This window comes from Acanthochromis polyacanthus, chromosome 22, assembly GCF_021347895.1.
Source record: "Acanthochromis polyacanthus isolate Apoly-LR-REF ecotype Palm Island chromosome 22, KAUST_Apoly_ChrSc, whole genome shotgun sequence".
Taxonomy (NCBI): Eukaryota; Metazoa; Chordata; class Actinopteri; family Pomacentridae; genus Acanthochromis; species Acanthochromis polyacanthus.
In genome coordinates this window covers 2,558,169-2,580,592 of record NC_067134.1, presented here as the reverse complement: position 1 = coordinate 2,580,592, position 22,424 = coordinate 2,558,169, and the positions used below count along the sequence as shown (strand labels likewise).

The 22,424-nt window shown below is 40.2% G+C and overlaps 3 protein-coding genes across 13 annotated transcripts in view; 2 read left to right on the top strand and 1 right to left on the bottom strand.

Annotated features, from left to right (window-relative positions):
• The window catches only part of LOC127531995 (zinc finger protein OZF-like), a 37,946-nt gene extending 21,482 nt beyond the window's left edge, over positions 1-16,464 (top strand). The window contains exons 1-2 of one of the 2 annotated variants that reach the window (XM_051942909.1): positions 12,611-12,869; positions 13,745-16,464. In XM_051942909.1, the coding sequence (XP_051798869.1) occupies positions 12,665-12,869; positions 13,745-15,138 (1,599 nt within the window). In that variant the 5' untranslated portion in view covers positions 12,611-12,664 and the 3' untranslated portion in view covers positions 15,139-16,464. Of the gene's footprint in view, positions 1-12,610; positions 12,870-13,744 lie in introns of those variants that run through there. The other variant, XM_051942910.1, reaches the window with a different exon arrangement.
• Positions 1-22,424, bottom strand: part of LOC127531965 (zinc finger protein OZF-like) — a 320,874-nt gene that overhangs the window by 288,364 nt on the left and 10,086 nt on the right. The gene's annotated exons all lie outside the window — the stretch shown is intronic.
• Positions 1,715-22,424, top strand: part of LOC127531941 (NLR family CARD domain-containing protein 3-like) — a 119,478-nt gene continuing 98,768 nt past the window's right edge. The window contains exons 1-11 of the mRNA XM_051942471.1: positions 1,715-2,010; positions 3,413-3,544; positions 3,681-3,839; positions 3,976-4,098; positions 5,298-5,370; positions 5,528-5,756; positions 5,938-7,717; positions 7,795-7,968; positions 8,268-8,441; positions 8,866-8,912; positions 9,063-9,552. Coding sequence (XP_051798431.1) covers positions 1,922-2,010; positions 3,413-3,544; positions 3,681-3,839; positions 3,976-4,098; positions 5,298-5,370; positions 5,528-5,756; positions 5,938-7,717; positions 7,795-7,968; positions 8,268-8,441; positions 8,866-8,912; positions 9,063-9,552 — 3,470 coding nt within the window. The 5' untranslated portion in view covers positions 1,715-1,921. The remainder of the gene's footprint in view (positions 2,011-3,412; positions 3,545-3,680; positions 3,840-3,975; positions 4,099-5,297; positions 5,371-5,527; positions 5,757-5,937; positions 7,718-7,794; positions 7,969-8,267; positions 8,442-8,865; positions 8,913-9,062; positions 9,553-22,424) is intronic.

Sequence of the window (22,424 nt, the reverse complement as noted above, 5' to 3'; positions counted from 1 at the left end):
TTTGCTCAAAACGAAAAAACAGCTTGATTTTTTGTTTCTGCTTGTGTCTTTTATAGCCGGGAATCAAACGGATAAAACGTACCTTGTCCGTCCAATCACAAGACATGGTTTGTCTTTTTTTTTTTTAAATTTCAATAGAATTTAACTTTGAAATCGTTCGTCAAATTTTCACTATTTTATTGTCCCGTCCTGCTTACAGATAATCTTGTTACCACAGCAATGAAATCTCAGTCTCATGTTTGTTATAGTATCATTCTGTGCTGTAAAGTTATTATTCAGGTCATGTGTAGCATGTGGTGTTTCATATTTTTTAGCAATGAAGAAAAATCCCATCAAATTGTCCTGTCGTGTTGATAGGACTTTTGGCTCAGACTCCATGCATTTCATTGTGGGTCATGTCCATTAAACCAATGATAACATATATTTAGCTGTGAGTATGCAAGGGCTATCATATCAAAATGCAAACTAGAGGCATATAGCAAGTTAAAAATACCAAAAAGAATTGGTCATCTCAGGTGGTACCGATATCTGAAATTTTGGGTCCTGGCCCAAGGACTATCAGACGTAATCGCCGTTGCCCGTGACTACGATGAAGATAGGTCGCTACTCTGAAGAGCTAATGTCCAATCGATGTGTTTCTCAGGATTCTTCCTGATTTTTTTCTTCCGTGTCCCTTCTGGGGCTCCGTAATTTTGAGTGCTTTCATGGAAATTTTATGTCTTTTTGTTTTTTTTAAATGCATTTTTAAAAGTGATTTTTGCACTTTTTTGTGGTGATTTTTTTCATTTTTGTGGGGTTATTTCATGTTGTTGGTTGTGGATTTGACTCTGTACATAAATTTAAACCAAATCTTCAGACATGTTGGGGTGTTCCCAACCAGCAGGAGTTCTCAAACTGATGCAGACGTCAATGTGTTTTATCAGTAAATATCGTTTTTGTTTGTCAGGCAGTTCTAAACATGAGTTGTTCTTATCATCTGTCAATCACTACCTGTGATCTGATCTGTCTAGCAGAGGGGAAAAGATTTAAAGTGAAATAAAGTTCACCTGATACAGTTTGAAGAAACCAAATGCTAGAAATGTTCAGATGTTTCTTAAATGCAGCATTAAATGAGACTGAGAGCAGACATGTTGAGGGAAATGTGCATCAGTGTGATCTCTGCTGATGTTGGTTCTGTCCCAGTGATTCCATTCTCGGGAATGTTAACTGTCAGGGATTTACAGCCTGATGGAAGCTTCTGGTTTCATGAAGCACAGGGTTTGTACAAGTTGTGTTGGATATTGAGTGACATGAAAAAGGTTGAATGTTGAAATAATCAGTCACATGAAATGAGTGGGAATCAGCCTGTAAAATGTGCTCTTATTGTGAAAGTCTGCCTGCTGGTTCCTCATAGGTGGAGTCCTGACTGGTTCCAGTAAACAGATCAGATGTCTGAGCATCCAGGAGTGGACTGGAAACTTTCTTCTTCTTCTTCAGCGCTTTGAATAAAATGTAAGTTTGCTTTGTTTGCTGCTTTAACTTCAGTAATGTTGCTGTTTGTTTCTGCTCTGTCATGTTTCTACATGTTCACTTCTTATTTCAGCACAAACTATGGATGACTGCTGTTTAAACATGGATCAATATGATTATTAGCTTATTGATTGACTGCAGTCAGTCAATATTTTTATGAGATTATTGATGGACTTGAGTCAGTTTGATGAGCTGCTGATGTTTCTTTGTTTCTTCACAATCCAAACTGCATCATGTCTTTTTTTACTTTCGGTTTCTCTGAGTCTCTGCAGCTCCATGACTCCATCTGCTGGACTGATAGTAGAAGTGCAGCAGCTGATCTTCTCCAGGAGGATTTGAGTGGATGAATGATGTTTGTTTCCTGTGCAGGTGAAGGTAGAAAGTGTGTGTGAGCTGCTGTGAGTTGAGCATCATGGATGAGTGTGAGGACAGAGAGGAGGGAGTCCCTCCCTCTCAAAGCTCTCTGTGTGGGGAACAGGAGAACCAGAGCAAAGCTCAGAGGTGAGACCACCATCTCCAACTGTCCTGGGGCCTCATTTATAAAGCTTGCGTATGCACAAAACAGGGCTAGAAAGTGGCGTACGCCACTTTCGACGCAAAGGTTGTGATTTATAAAAACAAACTTGGCGTGAGAATGTGCGCACCGGTGCACCAACCTTGATTCTTGATGCTTGCTTACGCACAAAACAGGGCGTAAATCACAAACTTTGCGTAGAAAGTGGCGTACGCTGTGTACGTTGTCATTTTTCTAAAACAAACTTGGCGTGAGAATGTACGCACCGGTGCGCCAACTTTGATGCTTGCTTAAGCACATTTTGGAGACAGAGGAACGGCAGTGCTGGAGGGTGAAGTGGCGAATTGAAACCAGATTGATCTCAAACCTTTATTGTAATCACATATTAGACTTGTAGAGCCGGATAATCATAAACCCTCATTGTTGTAGATGTTCATATAGTGCGTCATTCGGCCCACGACTGTATTTGCAGAACTATGTTCATATATCAACAGGGGCGGATTGAACGTTATTTCATTCGGTCGTTTGTGGCTGGTCCACATCTGGGGCCGGTGCGGTGATCTTTATTAAATAATTTTGTTTATTGATCACCCGGTGCCGGTATGGCTCATCGGGGAAAGCAGAAGACCCATTTGCAGGGGTGGTCTCTGACGCAGTGGCCCGGCTTCGATTCCTGCCCGCGGCACTTTTATGCATGTCTTCCCCCTACTCTTCTCCCCATTTCCTGTCACTCTTCACTGCAATTATCACAGTAAAAAGGCAAAAAAAAGTAAAGAATTTTGTTTATTTATCCATATGCGGCCGAATGGGATGAGCGTCCAACCATTAATCAGCCCTGTACAGACACGCAGGCACACATGCTTCACACCACAACCCCCGAGTGAAAATGAATTTGTCTATGTGAACCAAAAAAATGTGCATTCAATCAGTGTACAAATTATTTGTACATCGGACATGATCATAACAAATTTAGTGGCAGGGTGGCCTGGGTCAACACATGATTCATTCATCCTGATGCACAGCAGTGAAAAGACTGCCGGCCGGCGCTGCGTGAAATGCCGTGGATCAGCAGCTTATTTATATACAGATACATTCATGAGTTACTTTGCATTGACCATTCATGGTCAAATGTGGGTGTGTTGTGGGCGGAATGTGAGGTGGATCCACCTGTGCAATCTTCCAGCTGGTGTGTGATTTATCAAGAAATTGCATGCAGCTGTGCTTACGCAAAGTTTTATAAATCAGGGGTGAAGGGCATACGCCCTTTTTGTATTATCGGCGTACGCAAACTTTAGTATGGATCCTACGCAATGTTTTATAAATGAGGCCCCAGGACTCTGCTGCATGTCAGAGCTCAGCATCACATCACTGCTGCATCATTATTTACAGGAATCCACCTGGACATGGACCTGCATCCAGCTGTGTGTCCTTCAAGAGTGACCAGTCTAAGGGTCATCCTATTGACTTTAAAGGAGAACCAGGTCCTGAAGTAAGAGGAAAGAAGAAACGAAGAAAAAAGAAGTAAGCCGTGAAATCAAACTACTGACTGTTGTGTTATATGTTCTGTCATTGTTCCAAATATGTTCCATCATTAAATCTCTCTGAAACTCTGCTACAGGTTCTTTCCTTCCTGGTGATCTTCCTCTTTATTTACCAGAATCCATCAGAGACCAGAGTCCTCTGGACCTGGACCTGGACCTGGACCTGGATCCAGCTGTGTCTCCTTCCAGAGTGACCAGTCTAAGGGTCATTCTATTGACTTTAAAGGAGAACCAGGTCCTGAAGTAAGAGGAAAGAAGAAACGAAGAAAAAAGAAGTAAGCCGTGAAATCAAACTACTGACTGTTGTGTCAAATGTACTGTCATTGATCCAAATATGTTCCATCATTAAGTCTCTCTGAAACTCTGCTACAGGTTTTTTCTTTCCTGGTGATCTTCCTCTTTATTTACCAGAATCCATCAGAAACCAGAGTCCTCTGGACCTGGACCTGCATCCAGCTGTGTCTCCTTCCAGAGTGACCAGTCTAAGGAGCTTCCTCTCTATTTTAAAGGAGAACCAGGTCCTGCTGCAGAGAGGTAAGATGTTCAGAACAAGGTTTCAGAGCTGCTAGTTTGATAGCAAATTGGCTCCTCATCAAACAGAACCAATGTTTAGAAGAAGTGATGCTAATAACGTGAACATCATCCACGGAGACATTAAAAACAGAACCAGGTGGATCACAGCGAGAACTCTGAGTTCACTAAAATATCAAGAAATAGTTTTACTGGACAAAACTCCCGTTCTGTGATCAGATAAGCCTCGTTAGCCTGCATGTTAGCCTGCATGTTAGCCTGCATGTTAGCCTGCATGTTGACCAACACGGTCTCACGGGGATTCGTGAAACTGTCACGTCAGTTTTTGTTTCGGTTTCGTGCGCACCAACACGATGTCGTCATGTTTTTCGTGCCGCTCACCACGAGCGAAACCCGCTGTGGTAATCACATCTGAAAGTGGTTTATACCGGCGGATTCATGACGATCTAAGCTGTCCATCGGTGTTTGCTTAGATCGTCATGAATCCGCCGAATTTGCATAGGAATTTAAAGAATGTCCGGCGGCCGAAGTGGCGGCCGCAGCGGCGGCCGCAAACGCCAATGGACAGCTTAGATCGTCATGAATCCGCCGGTATAAACCACTTTCAGATGTGATTACCACAGCGGGTTTCGCTCGTGGTGAGCGGCACGAAAAACATGATGACATCGTGTTGGTGCGCACGAAACCGAAACAAAAACTGACGTGACAGTTTGACGAATCCCCGTGAGACCGGGCTGTGTTGACCTGCATCTTGACCTGCATCTTGACCTGCATCTTGACCTGCATCTTAGCCTACATGTGAGCCTATTTGTAAGCCTACATGTTAGCCTATAGGGTGAATTCTACCTTGCTGATGGAGACAACTGATGCTGGATGAGGATGGAGAGAACAGAAAAATGCTTCTTGTTGTCCTCTGAGTTTAATCAGTCAGCATCCAGACCAACAGAGCAGTTTTCCAGGTTCTCTCAGAAGTTCCAACCCTGGAGGAGGAACTTTGAACTCTTAGAAACAGTCCTGAAAGAGGTTCTACCGGGACGATTCCTGTGGTCAGAACAAAGATTGATGATTAGCCAAAATGAAGAGAAAGTTCCTGCAGTGGAAAACAGACTAATGTTGGAATCTCTAATGAACATCATGGACCTTCAGCTGGTGTTTGTCTCTGTGTGATAAAGTGAGAGTTAAATGTTGATGTTGATCCACAGAGTGGAGCAGCAGAACTCCGAGGTTCCCAGAGCTCAGTCTATCCAGCAGCATCACCTGGACTCCGTATTCATGGTGAGTTCATGGACAACAAGTTGTTCTCCATCTGTGTTCAGATGTCTCCATGCTGCTCTTTGTAGACCAGTGGACTGTCAGTGTGTCCAACATGGATCTGATGTTTGGCTCCATGATTGGACTCTGATGGACTCATTGACACATTTCTCTTTTCCAGCTGCTGGAGGACAACATGGTGACTTTTGTGAAGAAGGAGCTGAAGAAGATGCAGAAGCTTGTGAGTCCAGATTACCCAGAATGCTCCTCAGAGAGTCAGAGGGAGGATGAGGAGGAGTTGGAGGGTGATGATGAAGATGAGAGGAGCAGCAGAGAGATGTTTCAGCAGATCACAGTGTTGTTCCTGAGGAGGATGAAGCAGGAGAAGCTGGCTGACTGTCTGCAGAGCAGTAAGAGGATTTGTGTAAAGACTGAAGCTGCTGATCAACAGAACATTTACTAAAGTCTTAGAATATCTTTACACAATCAGTCTTAAGGGGACAAACCGTCACCTTCACTTTATTGCTACTTTGGTGCTTTAATATACAGGTTACTTCTACTTCGCTCTTTCTTTCTTGTGTTTTCATTCAGAACTTCCTGCAGTTTGCGGACGTGAACTTAAATCTTCTCTGAAGAAGAAGTTCCAGAGAGTGTTTGAGGGCATCGCTAAAGCAGGACAGAAGACCCTCCTGAACGAGATCTACACAGAGCTGTACATCACAGAGGGAGGGACTGCAGAGGTCAATGATGAACATGAGGTCAGACAGATTGAAGCATCATCCAGGAAAGCAGACAGAGCAGAAACAATCATCAGAGCAGAAGACATCTTTCAAGACTCATCTGGAACATACAAACCAATCAGAACAGTGATGACACAGGGAGTGGCGGGCATCGGGAAAACAGTGTTAACACAGAAGTTGACTCTGGACTGGGCTGAAGACAAAAGCAACCAGGACATCCACTTCATGTTTCCATTGACTTTCAGAGAGCTGAATGTGGTGAAAGAGAGAAAATTCAGCTTGGTGGAACTTGTTCATCACTTCTTCAGTGAAACCAAAGCAGCAGGAATCTGCAGCTTTGAAGACTTCGATGTTGTGTTGATCTTTGACGGTCTGGATGAGTGTCGCCTTCCTCTGGACTTCCACAACAATGAGGTCCTGACTGATGTTAGAGAGTCCACCTCAGTGGATGTGCTGCTGACAAACCTGATCAGGGGGAATCTGCTTCCCTCTGCTCGCCTCTGGATAACCACACGACCTGCAGCAGCCAGTCAGATCCCTCCTGACTGTGTGGACATGGTGACGGAGGTAAGGGGGTTCACCGACCCACAGAAGGAGTACTACTTCAGGAAAAGATTCAGAGATAGGAAGAAGGCCAGCAGCATAATCTCTCACATGAAGAAGTCACGAAGCCTCCACATCATGTGCCACATCCCAGTGTTCTGCTGGATCACTGCAACAGTTCTGGAGGAACTGCTGAGAAGCAGAGAGGGAGGAGATCTGCCCAGAACCCTGACTGAGATGTTCATCCACCACCTGGTGGTTCAGACCAAAGTCAAGAAGGTCAAGTATGATGGAGGAGCTGAGACGGATCCACACTGGAGTCTAGACAGCAGGAGGATGATTGAGTCTCTGGGAAAACTGGCTTTTAATCAGCTGCAGAAAGGAAACCTGATCTTCTATGAGTCTGACCTGACAGAGTGTGGCATTGATGTGGACGCAGCCTCAGTGTACTCAGGAGTGTTGACACAGATCTTTAAAGAGGAGAGAGGGCTGTACCAGGACATGGTGTTCTGCTTCGTCCATCTGAGCGTTCAGGAGTTTCTGGCTGCTCTTCATGTCCATCAGACCTTCATCAAATCTGGAATCAACCTGCTGGAAGAAGAACAAACAACCTCCAACAAACCTGATCCAACAGTTTTCTACCAGACAGCTGTGGACGAGGCCTTACAGAGTCCAAACGGACACCTGGACTTGTTCCTGCGCTTCCTCCTGGGTCTTTCACTGTTGAACAATCAGAATCTCTTACGAGGCCTGCTGACACAGACAAGAGGTAGCTCACAGACCAATCAGAAAACAGTGGAGTACATCAAGAAGAAGATCAGTGAGGATGTGTCTGTAGAGAGAAGCATCAATCTGTTCCACTGTCTGAATGAACTGAAGGATGTTTCTCTAGTGGAGGAGATCCAACAGTCCCTGAGATCAGGATGTCTGTCAACAGATGAACTGTCTCCTGCTCAGTGGTCAGCTCTGGGATTCATCTTACTGTCATTGGAAGAACATCTGGACGTGTTTGACCTGAAGAAATACTCTGCTTCAGAGGAGGCTCTTCTGAGGCTGCTGCCAGTGGTCAAAGCCTCCAAGAAAGTTTTGTAAGTAGTTGGAGACTGAAGATCCTATTTCATTTTGCTGCTGTTTGATCAGTATAATGTGCTTTTTGTCTCTTCAGACTGAGTGGCTGTGATCTGTCAGAGAGAAGCTGTGGAGCTCTGTCCTCAGTCCTCAGCTCCCAGTCCTCCAGTGTGACAGAGCTGGACCTGACTAACAACAACCTGCAGGATTCAGGAGTGGAGAGTCTTTCTGCTGGACTGGAGAGTCCACACTGTAAACTGGAAGCTCTCAGGTCAGGACTCACACTTTGAAACTAATGTGATTTCTATCAGTGGATAAACAGCTAACCTGAGTATAATCATTTCTGCTGATGGGATTCATCAAATGAGCTTTTACTGAACTTGTGCAGGACTTTGTCAGGGTTTATTTTTGACATGACTAAATCCCATCAATCATTGTTGAGATGGTTGATTTGCTTGAGACGCATGAAATGTGCGGCAAAATGTAGCTGAAAGGTAAATAAGAAAAGAAAGAGTGAGAAACATCCAGCCAAGTGTTGTCCGTCAGGTTTGTGTTGTTTTGTGTGTGCAGGCTGTCAGGCTGTCTGGTCACAGAGGAAGGCTGTGCTTCTCTGGCCTCAGCTCTGAGCTTGAAGACCTCAAATCTGAGAGAGCTGGACCTGAGCTACAACCATCCAGGAGACTCAGGAGAGAAGATGCTGAGGGCGAAAGTGGAGGATCCACACTGTAGACTGGAAACTCTCAGGTACAGACAGACAGACACTCTCAGGTACATCAGTGTAGCTCACAACAAAGACAGGAAGCAGAAGAACATTGTTAGCTTAGCTCTGCACCATGACTGAAGGGAAGGGGAATCTGTTAGCCTTGCTTAGCTCAAAGACAGGAAGCAGGGTGAACTGTTAGCTTAGCTCAAAGACAGGAAGCAGGGTGAACTGTTAGCCTAGCTCCATGAACAGAGGAAGCATCAATGAGTAAAGCTGAATAATGAGTGTAAACTGAGCTGGAACGTGGACAGGAAAACCGGACAGGACTTTAGAGATGCTGCTTTCAGGTGTCTGTGTCTCCATGTTGGACTGGTCCTTTATCAGTGGAACAGTGTGAGAGCCATGTAACGTCCATGTGTGCTGCTGAAAGAGTCTCTGCTGCTCTGACCGTCCTCCTCCTTTCAGGGTGACGCCTGCTGGAGTCCCATGGTTGACACCAGGTCTGAGGAAGTGTAAGTGTGTTTTAATGGATTGATGGAAACAAAGCAGCACATTCAAGCATCTTCGAAGTGTCACATCTCTGAAGTCATCATCAAAGCTTTAATACTGATCACATGATCCATCAATAACTGCAGCTGTGTTGTGTTTGTTCTCTCCATCAGATTCCTGTCAACTCACAGTCGACACAAACACAGTAAGCAGAAACCTCAAACTGTCTGACAACAACAGGAAGGTGACACATGTGGAGGAGGATCAGTCGTATCCTGATCATCCAGACAGGTTTGACTACAGGCTTCAGCTGCTGTGTACAACAAGTCTGACTGGTCGCTGTTACTGGGAGGTTGAGTGGAGAGGAGATGTTGAAATATCAGTGAGTTACAGAGCAATCAGAAGGAAAGGATTCAGTGATGACTGTAGGTTTGGACGTAATGATCAGTCCTGGAGTCTGATCTGCTCTGATGATGATGGTTACTATGTCAGACACAATAACAGTAAAACATCCATCAGGTCCTCCTCAGTCTCTCACAGAGTTTCAGTTTATGTGGACGTTCCTGCTGGAACTCTGTCCTTCTACAGAGTCTCCTCTGACTCTCTGATCCACCTCCACACCTTCAACACCACATTCACTGAAAGTCTCTATCCTGGATTTGGGTTCTGGTCGTCTTGTTCCTCAGTGTCTCTGTGCTGAGTTGAGTCTCCAGAGTCTCCTCCTGGTACAGAAACAGTGTTGAACAGATAGTTGAGTCTCTCCATGACTCTGTCCCTCACAAACATGTTTTCACATTCATGGATTAAATGTGTTTCTTTGTCAAATCCTTCTAAATGATTCCTTGTAAACTTGTTCCTCTTCAAACATGGAAGTTGTGATTATTCCAGGAGCCAAATGTGGTGTTTGCGTCTTTTTTCCAGTCAAATGTTGAGAGTGAAAATCAGGATGTGGTGTTCCTCTGACGCTCACTTGAACTAAAAGCATTTGAGCTGCACAAAGTGTGAAATGAGAGAGGAAGCAGTGAATCTCCAAACTGCTGACAGACTTTCACACATTATTGTCCAGTGAAAATCAGCTTTTTGTGCAGCCACACTTGATCCTGTTTGAGTCTTTAAGCCCTGTTCTAGTGATGAAATGAGAACTTCCTTCATCTTGTGTGTGATGGAGAAGAATAAAGGGCTGTGGCTAAAAATCCTGACTCTGAGTTCTTCATTACAAACACACATTATATCAGCTGGTTATTATTCATCTGCTTTATTCTACTCAACATAGAACAGGTAGAAATTTAAATATAGAATAAAATTTATTTTATAGTTGTAAATTTGATTAAATAGAACTAAAAATGTCAACAAAAAGATCAGATCTTAATAATTTATCGTCTCCATAATGTAAAGTCACTTCTGTTCACCTTTTTGTCTCTGAATCAGAGAAAGCAGCATTTTCTCATGAGTTCTGTCTCGTGCTTTAATCATTAATGTTTCAGATCATCCTTGTTATTGAACTGTTTTCCATCATTATGAACTTTTCTTGCCATAAATCTCCATAACTTTCTGATGGGATTAAGGTGTGAGGACTTGGCAGTCAGTTCATCACATCCAGATCACTCTTTCCAAAGTATTCTGTGCTCTTCTGTGGTTTGTGGTAAATTCATCCTGAAATCCTTCCATTTCTGTCCTCAATATTCTACCAAATATGAAAGATTCCTTTGGAAGCAGATCTTCAAGGATTTTAGATTTGATTTCCAACAATCAGAATGTTAGAAGTTTCCCTGTTGATCATATTTTACTGATAGTTTCTCCCAAATGTTTCAGCTCATTTTTACTGGAATATTCTGAAGTAAAGTTTGTGTTTTCTGGTGAATGGATCAGATCTCACATTTAGTTTCAATCTGAGGCTTCTGGAAAATACACACAGCTTTAAAATAATGTTGGATCATCTGCTGACTGTGTCGTTATTAAATGCTTTTAGAGTTTCATTATTTTAACCCTCATGTCGTTTTAAAGTTTGAAAATGTGGAAAATAGTAAATATTTTCACAGTTAAACTTCTGATGTCCACATTTTAACATTTTCGGGAAGTTTTTAACATTTTTTGGTGGAAAAAGAAGAAATGTTTCTAAAGAACATTCACATAAAAATCATCCAAAATCCAGTAAATTCTCTGGATTTTGGTTGATTTTTATGTGAATGTTCTTAAAGAAAATATCAGAAGTTTTACTGATAAATATGGAATCACTTTAGATATTTTTAGGATTTTTTGGAAGATTTTTACTCATTTTTTGAAAATATTTACAGAATTTTCCTGCCAAATTAGGGGGATTTTGTTTGTTTTTTTTTAAATAAAACTTTAAAGGAATTATTGGAATTTTCTTCCTGAAGGTTTTTGCACATTTTCATAAATTTGGTGATTTTTTTTGCTGAATTTCTGGATTTTTTTTCCTGTTTTTTGGTGCCATAAATGAAGCCAACAGGAGGGTTGATATCCAGAGCTAATAATAAACAGCAGAGGACTGATGGGTCTCCTTGGTGTTTGCTCCTGTTAACATCTCATCTTCTAGTAGTTCCACATTGAAGGAATTCTGCTGGACAACATTGAGAGCATATGAATGAATTTTCCATCCAAAATAATGCAGTGAATGTCAAATAAAGTGGTGTTGAAGCTTGTCAGAAGCTTTCAATGAATGTAGAAAGAGTGTAAAAGCAGCATCCTCTACCAAATGAGCACAATCCATCAATCATCATCAAAGTGTCCAAATTCCAGAGAAGACATGAACTGCAGATTGTAAATGAGTCAAAGTATCCATTTAAAATCATTTCTAGACCATGATCACAAAGTCAAACACGAGATTGTTCTTTTGTCCTTTTCTGTCTCATTTTCACAATATTTTGTCTGGTTTTTGTCTCATTTTTTGTCTTTTTTAACCTGACTTTTGTGGTTTTGAGCCTGTAGTAAAAAGCGGTCCGGCCCACTTGAGATCAAACTGGGCTAAATGTGGAACCTGAACTACAATGAGTGTGACTCCCTGATTGAAAGCTTCTTTGAATGCTTCAAACAGTCATTCTCTAATATCAGCCCAGAAAAACGGATCAAAGTTGGTTGTAAGTCCATCTGGAGCCGCTGATTTCCCCAAAGACATTTTCATTCCAGCTCTATCAATCTCTCCAAACACGTGCTTTTAAAGTCAGTCTGAGGAAGAAATGCTTTGACTTTTTAAGAAACAAAAGAAGAGGGGGACTGATTTTGCTCTTCAAGGTAAAATGGGAAAAGTAAGAAGTACTTCAGTGGTGCAAGAAGAGACTCAATCGTTCTAACCTGGCTAAGACTCAGACACTGCAGTCTGAAAAGTGGACTGGCTTTGATTGGGAAGCACAGAGATAGGAACTGTGAGTGAGGTGAACTAGAAACTGTGAGAAATGTTCTTCTTAAGTGTAAGCTCTACTCATGCCAACAGAAGAAACATTAGAGACAAGGAGCAGCTGGACGAACTGTTTGTAATCTTTGCTTTCTACTTAACATGGAGGAGTGGACAAATAAGAAGAAACTTCTGAACTTTCTCATGACCACAGGACTGCATAAGAAAATATCGAGGATTCTCTAAGGACTATGAGTAACATCCAGTAGGTGGCAGCAATACGCCAGTGATGCGTCTAGTCTGCCTAATTCAATGAGGAAGAAGAAAGTAACTCAGTGTTTCTGCCGGAACTTCACAGTGTGACACCCGGCGGATGTAAACAAAGAAGCATGTGCAGAGTTAGCTTCACTGCTGTATTATAGTATGAATGAGAAATATCAGAGCGTTAAAGTAACGATGTGTTCAGTTGAGTATCTGAGAGAGTTGATCAGCGACAGACTAACTGCTGCTGCTGGAGAAATATTCTCCGAGTTTGAAAAAACCATCGTCCAGTACCAGGAGGAGATCGATCGTCAGCGCAGACTGCTGGATGTCATCTGGAAACCACACATCCCCTTACAACCCATAGGTGTGTATGTGTTTTGATGGTGAAGAATTCCACTTCTAGCATGTAGAACATCATGAAGTGTTCAGATGAACTGAGACACACTGTGAGGAAGAGAGAATGGGCTCATAATATGGAGTCTGTTAGTTGATGCTGTGTGGAGTTTTAAAAACGTGATCGTTGTGTTGATTGACCCTGGAAGCAAGAACCAAAGTTTCCTGTTCAGAGGTGCTGGAAGTGTTTATCTGAACTACTCCACACTGACAGTAACTGCACTGTCTTATCAAACAGTTTAATAATAAAACTCTGACAGAGGACTCAGTCATTCCATCATTTCAGTCCAGAGACATAATTCCATGTATAGAGATCATTCATGATCTAAAGAAAGCGCACGTACAGAGTTAGAGAGTATAGAAGTCATGTGTTCAACTGCATTCCACTATTAACATGTTGGGTTTCACTCATGAGTCAAATCAACAGTACAGTAACCAGCAGTAAAATAAGAATAACATTAAAATCCAAATGTCCTGACAGGTTTGAAGGCTGAAGAGGACAGCAGCTTTATTCAGACAGATTTTAATGGATCCCCATCAAACCTGTCTGTGTGGTGTGTAGAAAAGTACCCAGTGGTGTTTACCATTAGAACTTTGTGATCCTGTATCCACTGTGGAACAACGTGTTCATAGAAATGTTCAGTCATTTGGAGATGCTTGTATCATTCCTGCTGCTGTTTCATGGCTCCCAGACTTCTATTATAAACCATCATATTCTTTTTGCATCAAACATTTGACTCTTGAGCTGATTCTGTTGAAGACAGCCAGTCCTGGACAAAGTGACAGATGTGTGTTCTCTCATCATCACAGTAGTAACCATTATCTTTTGTCTCTTTGTCCCTCCAGAGCTCCCACAGTCTTATGTCTGTGAGAATGAGAAGACTGTTGTTGACCATCAGCCCCATGACCAGGAGAGAAACTCCATGGTGGACCATGAGGACCCAGAGCCTCCACGGATTACAGATCAGCAGGAGGAACTCTGCACCAGTCAGGACCAATCAAACCCAGAGATTTCTCAAATTAAAATGGAACAGGAAGAATTGTGCACCAGTCTGGACCAATTAAACCCAGGGTTACTACAAATTAAAGTGGAACAGGATGAACTCTGCTCCAGTCAGGAGGAAGAGTTAATTGGATTGAAACAGGAGACTGATACCTTTGAGGTGACTCCTGCTGATGAGGAAAGTGACCACAGTGAACCAAAACCAAACAGTGATCAGCTCCTGTTTCACATCTCTTGTGTAGCTGAGAGCCCAGATCAGGAAGGATGCAAGGATGTAGACTCAGGATCAACTAGATGTATCGAGCAGAAACCAAGACATCAGAGTAACAACAGTCACAGTAATGATGTAGACAATGCTCCAACATCAGCGAGACAGTGTGATAATGACAAGGCAACAAAATCTGCAACTTGCAAAGTCTGTGGAAAAGCTTTTAGTCGTAAATCAGATTTAATCAAACATCACAGAACCCACACAGGTGAGAAGCCATATTCTTGTGAAACCTGTGGAAAAAGCTTCAGTCAACGGGTCAATTTGACTGTTCACATGAGATGTCACACAGGTGAGAAGCCGTATGTTTGTGGAACCTGTGGAAAAAGCTTCAGTCAATGGACCTCTTTGACTGACCACATGAGACTTCACACAGGTGAGAAGCCGTATTCTTGTGGAACCTGTGGAAAAAGCTTCAGTAAACGGGTCCATTTGACTGTTCACATGAGATGTCACACAGGTGAGAAGCCGTATGTTTGTGGAACCTGTGAAAAAAGCTTTCGTCAACGGACCTCTTTGACTGACCACATGAGATGTCACACAGGTGAGAAGCCATATTCTTGTGGAACCTGTGAAAAAAGCTTTAGTCAACGGACCTCTTTGACTGACCATATGAGATGTCACACAGGTGAGAAGCCATATTCTTGTGGAACCTGTGAAAAAAGCTTCAGTCAACAGACCTCTTTGACTGAACACATGAAATGTCACACAGGTGAGAAACCATATGTTTGTCACATTTGTGGAAAAAGATTTTCTAGTTCATCAGCACATAATAGGCACATGGCAGTTCACAAAATGGGAAAACCATATTCCTGTGGTAAAAGCTTTAGTCGACAGGACCATTTGACTGTCCACATGAGATGTCACACAGGTGAGAAGCCATATTCTTGTGGAACCTGTGGAAAAAGCTTTAAACATAATTATCAATTAAAAGCCCACATGAGAATCCACACAGCTGAGAAGTCCTGATCCTGAAACATCTGTGGAAAACATAATGTCAGAATTAAGGTTGAAACAACATGTAAGAATTGGTACAGGTTAAAAGTAGATGTTTTAGATTTAAAGCAGCTTTAGTCTGTGCTTCAACAACAACTGTGAGGAAGTATGTAAGCAATCCTTGATGATTAGACCAGATGGAGTCTGGACTGTGGTGGTGGAGCAGCAGGCAGAAGAACCAAACTGAATGTCTGGATGGATATGGTATTGGTACAGACTACTACATTTCTGCTATCATGACATCCTTCATCAGCAGAGCAGTGATTGGAGATAATGTGAAGCTGTTTGGAACATTTTCACTTTCTGCTGAGAGAACATGGCTGTTCAGGTGTGAACATACTGCTGGAATCCACTCAGCTTGAGCTCTGCTGTCTTTCAAGTAAAAGGAGGCAACGAGATACAGAGACATTGTGACAGTAGAACACAACAGAGTGTGTCACTGCAGCAGAGGAGATCTGGACGTGAAATAAAGTTGTAATAAAACGTCTACAGCTCCATGACTGCTTCATGAAATGTTTTGAATGTTTTCAAACAGATGAACATTTACAAGTTGTTTCATAATGAATGTAACATTGAAGATCCCCAGCAAGAATAACTCTGAGTCAGATATCAAAGACATAACCAACATTATTATGTTTTCAAGCAACAGACACGTGGTTTTACTAGTAGTAGCTGATACACTCCTGCAAATGTTAAAAACAGGTGAAGCTGTGCTGCAGTTTCTGCTGGTTACATAAAGGTCTTATGCTATTTATTTCTTCTATTGTCACCACATAGGTCATCTGTGTGATTTGTTAGTAGGATCTCATTGTGTCGTCATACAGCACATTGAACCCTTGTATTGTCTGAACGTCCTGAACACTCCTCCTGTCCTCAGGGTCAGAAATGACCTGCCTCCACTGAGCCTCTAAAATAGAGCAGCTTAATGGAATTTTTAACCAAAAATCTATTTTACATGAAGAAACAACCTGTCATGCATCACACACTTTATGAATGCCTGTTTTTGCTTCCTCAGAGGGTAGAAAGACTGTATTTAATCAGTGAACACCATACGTTTTTATACCATTGTTCATGCTGTAACTGTTTTCTTTCTATAAGTAGAGGTTTATTATCACTATTATTGCTGCTAAAGGTACTGCATAGGTGTAAACATTTCTTGTTTTGCAAGAGATAATACTTCTATAGCCTAATAAAGTACCAGAAATGTGCAGAAATGAACTTGAAATGAATTTTTGAAGGGAAACAACAGTGTACTGTATACTGTACAATGGAATATAAAACTACAAAACTCAACTACCAGATACTAGTACTCCCTCATTTTTTGAGTCATTGCTCCCACCAGAAAGATTCATAACCTACATCAATCATAAGAATAGAAAAAATAACAGATTCAAGCAAAATATTCCGAACATATTAAGCTCTAATTAACACATGGAGGACAGACTGCAACTGTATTTGTCACACGTGCAGCACACAGTATTTGTTTTACAGTCCTTCTTGTTAATCCTGGATGACTAAAAAAATCTGATCTCTGACCTGCTGGGAACTGAAACCTGAAAACTGCCCTCATGGCTTCAGCAATATCAGATTAGTCCATATTAATTTGAAAATCTGCAAATATGACAATCTCAACAGTCCAGACATAGCCAGGGTGTAGAATCTTGACTCCACTATGTATTATGCTAGTTATTTAGTGTTTTGTAACCTAGGTCACTTTTCTATACTATAGAATATTGACCCCACTATGTATTATGCTCTCGCTAACACCACCAATTACCCAGCCAGCAGTGAGATGTCAACACCGGGTGAATGGGGCACAGAAGTGGAGGTTTTGGCCTTCGCATCGATGCTGAACACCACAGTTCATGTTTACTGCACATCAGGGAAGATCAACAACACCACCATCTACAAGTGGCTCGCCTACTTACCAGTGAAAGGAACCACACCCATTCTTAAGCCATCAGCTCCTGGTCCATCTTTATCAGCAACATCTGCAGCCACTTCCAGCCTATCTTCTCTGTTTAAGATGATTCAATGTATATTTTAATGTAAATACAATGCATTTGTAAATAAAATCATTATTTTCAATAATGTGTTGTAAAGTTTTCATCCAGTCTCTCTTTTGTGCTATAAAGTATTGGCCCTCATGAGTTTTCCTATAAACTTATATATTATTATTATTATTATATATAATTATTATTGCAATATTGAAAAATATCATGTATTTGTAAAACACAAAAATATTATTTTAATTTTCATGTGTTTAAATATTTTTTTACAGAATAATTGGGGGTGGGTCACTTTTCCATGGGGGTCAATTTTCTATCTGACACCAGGTAAAAAATGACCTGAAGACAGTCTTTGTACCCTGGTGGTGTACAGCTTTGATGAAAATATAAACAAAAACAATGTTTCACTTTTTCTAATGTTGGGGTCACTTGAGGAAAAGTGATCAAATTTCAAGTTGAAAAAGGTCATTTAGGGGCCGTTCTATGCTATTAAACATGGTGGCCTGGTTCATTTTGACCCAAAGACAGCACTAAGGTTCAAACAACAGCAAATCAGTAAAAGTATTTTCCAGTTGAGTATGCTAAGAATTTACCTCAAGTTTAAATAATGAGTCCACAGTATTGTTGGTTATTTAAAGAAATGCATGACCAGAATTAGCAACAAAAATGATTAAAATGAGACATAAAATGAACATCTCATTTGGATCATTTTGTACATTTCAGTCTGTTTTTAGGAAAAAAAGTGTCATAAATCAGACTATAAATGATCTATGAACAAAGCTCTCTGTAAAAAGCCTCAGAATGTTGAATAGAATAAATGTGGACAGTTTCATGACTGGAAGAGAAGATTTCTGGATCATTTTGTGTCTCATTTGTGTCATCATGTGTTTAATTTTGGTAATTTTATGTGTTTGTCTGTTTCTATACATTTTGCATCTTTTCATGTTACTTTTTCTTTCATTTTGACCATTTTGTGGTTCATTTTGGTGACTTTGTGTGTTTTTGAGTTTGTTTTTGTTTTGACCATCGGAAACCACCGAAAACCATCGGGAATGGTTGCTGGTGGTTCCCGGTGGTCATTTTGTGTCTCATTGAGGTTCATTTCGATCGTTTTGTGTCAAACGATCCTTAACACGACACACCCAAAATGCATGCAGAAAACCTCGATAAAGGAATAAATTTAATTTCTCCCATACCTCCCCCTTGCCCTCTTCTGTCCTTCTCAACCTGCCCGGCCAGCAGGCAGATGGGTGCCCCCTATACAGAGCCGGGTTCTGCTCGAGGTTTCTTCCCTGTTAAAAGGGTGTTTTTCCTTGCCACTGTCGCCTTCGGGCTTGCTCTGGGGGTCAGGCATTTGGGTTCTGTAAGCGTCTTGAGACGAGTTGACTGTAATTGATGCTATATAAATAAAATTGAATTGAATTGAATTGAATTGAAACCTCGGTCAGTTGTTGTCTTTACTCGACAAGCTTTGTGTGTTAAACTGGCTTTCTCAAGTGTTTCCATGTTTTTCTTCAGAATATGGAATGTGGTAACAGTTGTTAGTTCTTCTCTCTGACATCACAATGGACTTTTAAAAAATGCATTTACTGTCTTAGTACTTGTTCTCTGTGCAATGACAGTAAAGTTGGATCTAATCTAATCTATAAAATGACCAAAATGAGACAAATGGACAAAATGTTTTGTTTTGTTTTTTTACCAAAAAGAGCGTTGAAGACAAAAATGAGCACCCCCCCCCCCCAAAAAAAAAAAAACACCAAAAAAACAAAAAAACAAAGTGGAGCACAAAGTGTCCATAAAGAGATGTAAAATAACCAACATGAAGCACAAAGTTGTAACAACAATAAAGAAATGCAAAGTGAGACTGGAGGGCAAAAATCAGACACAAAAATGTCCAAGAATTTCACAAAAACAACCATAAACAGGAGCAACATTAACAAAATGAGACAAAAACGAGCAAAATGAGCCACAAAATTACAAAATGGACATCAAGTGTAAAAAAAAAAAAAAAAAAAAAAGGAAAAAAAAAGACCAAATGTGGCCAAAATGGGACGACAATTAACCAAAAATGACAAAAATGAAACACAAAAATTACCAAAACCCGACACAAAAATTAGCAACAAAATGACAAAAATGAGACACAAAATGTACAAAATTAAAAAAACAATCTTAAACTGGTGCAAAATGACTAAAATGAGAGATAAAATGAGCAAAACAGACCAAAAAAGATGAAAAATGAAACAGAAATGGCTGATGAGTCACAGAATGGACAAACTAACATGAAATGACTAATATGAGCAACATGAACAATTTGAAACAAAAACAAACTTACAGACACATGAAATGAATCATAAAATGACCAAAATGGTACAAAAAAACATAAAGAGATGTAACATTACCTGAATTAGACACATAAATGACCAAAACTTGATGCAAAATAAACAAAAAAAAAAAAACATGAAAAGATGAAACATGTTTAAAAACGGACCAAAAGAGGTAAACTGATCAAAATTAAACACATTCTGACACAAAATGACCAAAATTAGCCTCAAAATGACCAGATTGATCCAGAAATCTTTACTAACATTCATCACGGTCCAAATTTATTCTATTCAACATTCTGAAGGTTTTACACAGAGGTTTGTTCATAGATCATTTACTGTCTGATTGATACATTTTTTTTTTCTAAAGACATGATGAAATGCACGAAATGATCCAATAAGATGCACAATGACCAAAATTGAACAAAAACAACTTTAAAGTGGTGGAAAATGATAAAATGAGCAATTCAGAGCAAAAATGAGATGAAAACTGAAACAGAAATGGCCACTGAGTCACAGAATGATGAAATAGACGTGAACTGACCAAAAGAACTGACAAGATGAACAATTTTAAACAGAAATAAACTTAAAAACACACAAAGTGACTAAAATGAACCACAAAATGGTCAAAATTAAGGCACAAAATGACCAAAATGGAAGAAAAAAAAAAACATGAAAAGATGCAAACTGTTTAAAACCAGACAGAAAGACGTAAACTGACCAAAACAAAACACATAATGACGCAAATGAGACACAAAATGATCCAGAAATCTTCTCTTACAGTCATGAAACTGTCCACATTTATTCTATTCAACATTCTGAGGGTTTTTACCGAGAGCTTTGTTTTGTTTACTGTCTGTGGACCTGGAAGGAGCAGCTTCATATCTGGAAAAAAGATTCACAATCAACGGTTTGTTTAACAGAAGAGATCATCTTAGTTGAAAGTGGCACCAAATCCATGTCATGTTTGGGTCGTATGTTGGCCTTTAACTTTGAGCAGGTGTGTTATTATTTACAGTGTTTATGGTAGAATGTGGCCGTTTTAATGGCAGATCACATGGAAGTAACATGAGTCAGTTTGAAATAGTGAGTTATGCAGAACAACAACATAAAGAAGAAATTCAAAGTTTTTATTCAGTAAATATGTTAGATTATATTTTTAATCTATTTTGTGTACTTGTTGATGAAAAACGTTTGATAAAAGAAACCTTAATAATGTTGCCTTTTAATGTTTTAACCCTCCTGTTGTCCTCATTTACAGGCAAAAAAACAACATTGCTTCCTTGTCTTAAAAAAAATTAAAAAAAATAAAAAAATTCAGCAAAAAATTCCCCAAATTTCTGAAAATTTGCAAAACCTTCAGGAAGAAAATTCCAGTAATTTCTTAAGTTTTCTTTTCAAAAAATCCCCCAAATTTGGCAAGAAAATTTGTTGTAAATATTTTCCAAATAAAGAGTAAAAATCTTCCAAAAAAATCCTAAAAATATCTAAAGAGATTACATATATTTCAGTAAAACGTCTAATATTTTCTTTACAAACATTCACATAAAAATCAACCAAAATCCCTTCTTTAGAAATATTTTTAATTTTTCTTTATTTCCACCTAAAAATGTTCAAAGATTTCCCAAAAATGTTGAAAACGTGGACATCAGAAGTTTCACTGTGAAAATACATATTTTTCCCACATTTTCAAACTTTAAAACAACTTAATTTTGAAAAAAAAAACATTGAAAAAGCCACTACCTTCAGACACATACACCCTCTGTCAAATGTTTTAGGACACTTTCTCATTCAAATCAATTAGTACCTGTCCTAAAACTTTTGACAGGGGGTGTATATGTGGTCATGGTTCCATGATGCCAATGTCATGGTAATGACTGGATGCAGCTAATTTACAAAGAAGTGATTCTAAACTCCATGTCAGCTTTCAAAGATTCTACTTTTCATCTAACAATTTATGTTTTTGTATTTCAACTCACACATAATCTGAGATTATTTGATCTCCTTGTTCAATATTAGAGATTCTTCATCATTGTCCTGAGAGATAGATATGAATCCTAAGGCCAGTAATCTCCTAAATTAATTATGATTAATCATCAGAGAATCACTGAACCAGCTCTGCATCTAACAGGTTCCTGCAGCCCAGAGGGATCTGAGGAACGATTAAGCTGGTAATTGAAGAAATTTGCCCTGCTGCTCACTGCCTCCATCCAGACGTCTATCCCTCTACCACTGATAATTCATTTAACTGAGTAATCACTTTGAATGGTTTAATTAATTTACAGTCACGTCTGTTAACGACAGCTTTCCTCTTAATGGATTTTGCAACGAAGCAACGAAGACACTAAACAAAGAAATTAGACCTGAATTCTGTGAAGCCGGATCTCAAGGACTTTAAGTTTGCGGAGGACTTCACGAACTTTTACTGAACCCTGCATGGAGAAATCTTCTTGGCAGGGGTTCAGTCTGTGTCCAGTGTGCATACGCTGGTGTCGTTGTAGGGTTCCTTGTTGGTTGGACGTTGGTCCAGACTGGTCAAAGCAGCAGTGTTCACCATTGGCAGAGTGCTGACAAGTCTGAGAGTTTTGTCTATCTGTTCTGTTCTGCTCGGAAAACAAACACAAACACAGAGAACGTCAGTGTTTCCTGCAGCATTGAAGAACTGATGCCTTGCCTGAGATAGAGAGCACCCCAAATGACATCTGAAGACACTTTTACTTGTTGGAATTTAACATTCAGTTTTCTGATTACATCAGAATTCCTAATCTAACCTGCATCCCCAGATTAACCTGGACCAGATTTCTGTGTCAAAACGAATACAGGTTAGACTGAACGATAGCTGATAATGTGTTAACAGAATTCAACGGACCACAGTTGTTCAAAACAGTTTTGAAACAATTTTGCAGCAATATCCAAAATTATTCAATAC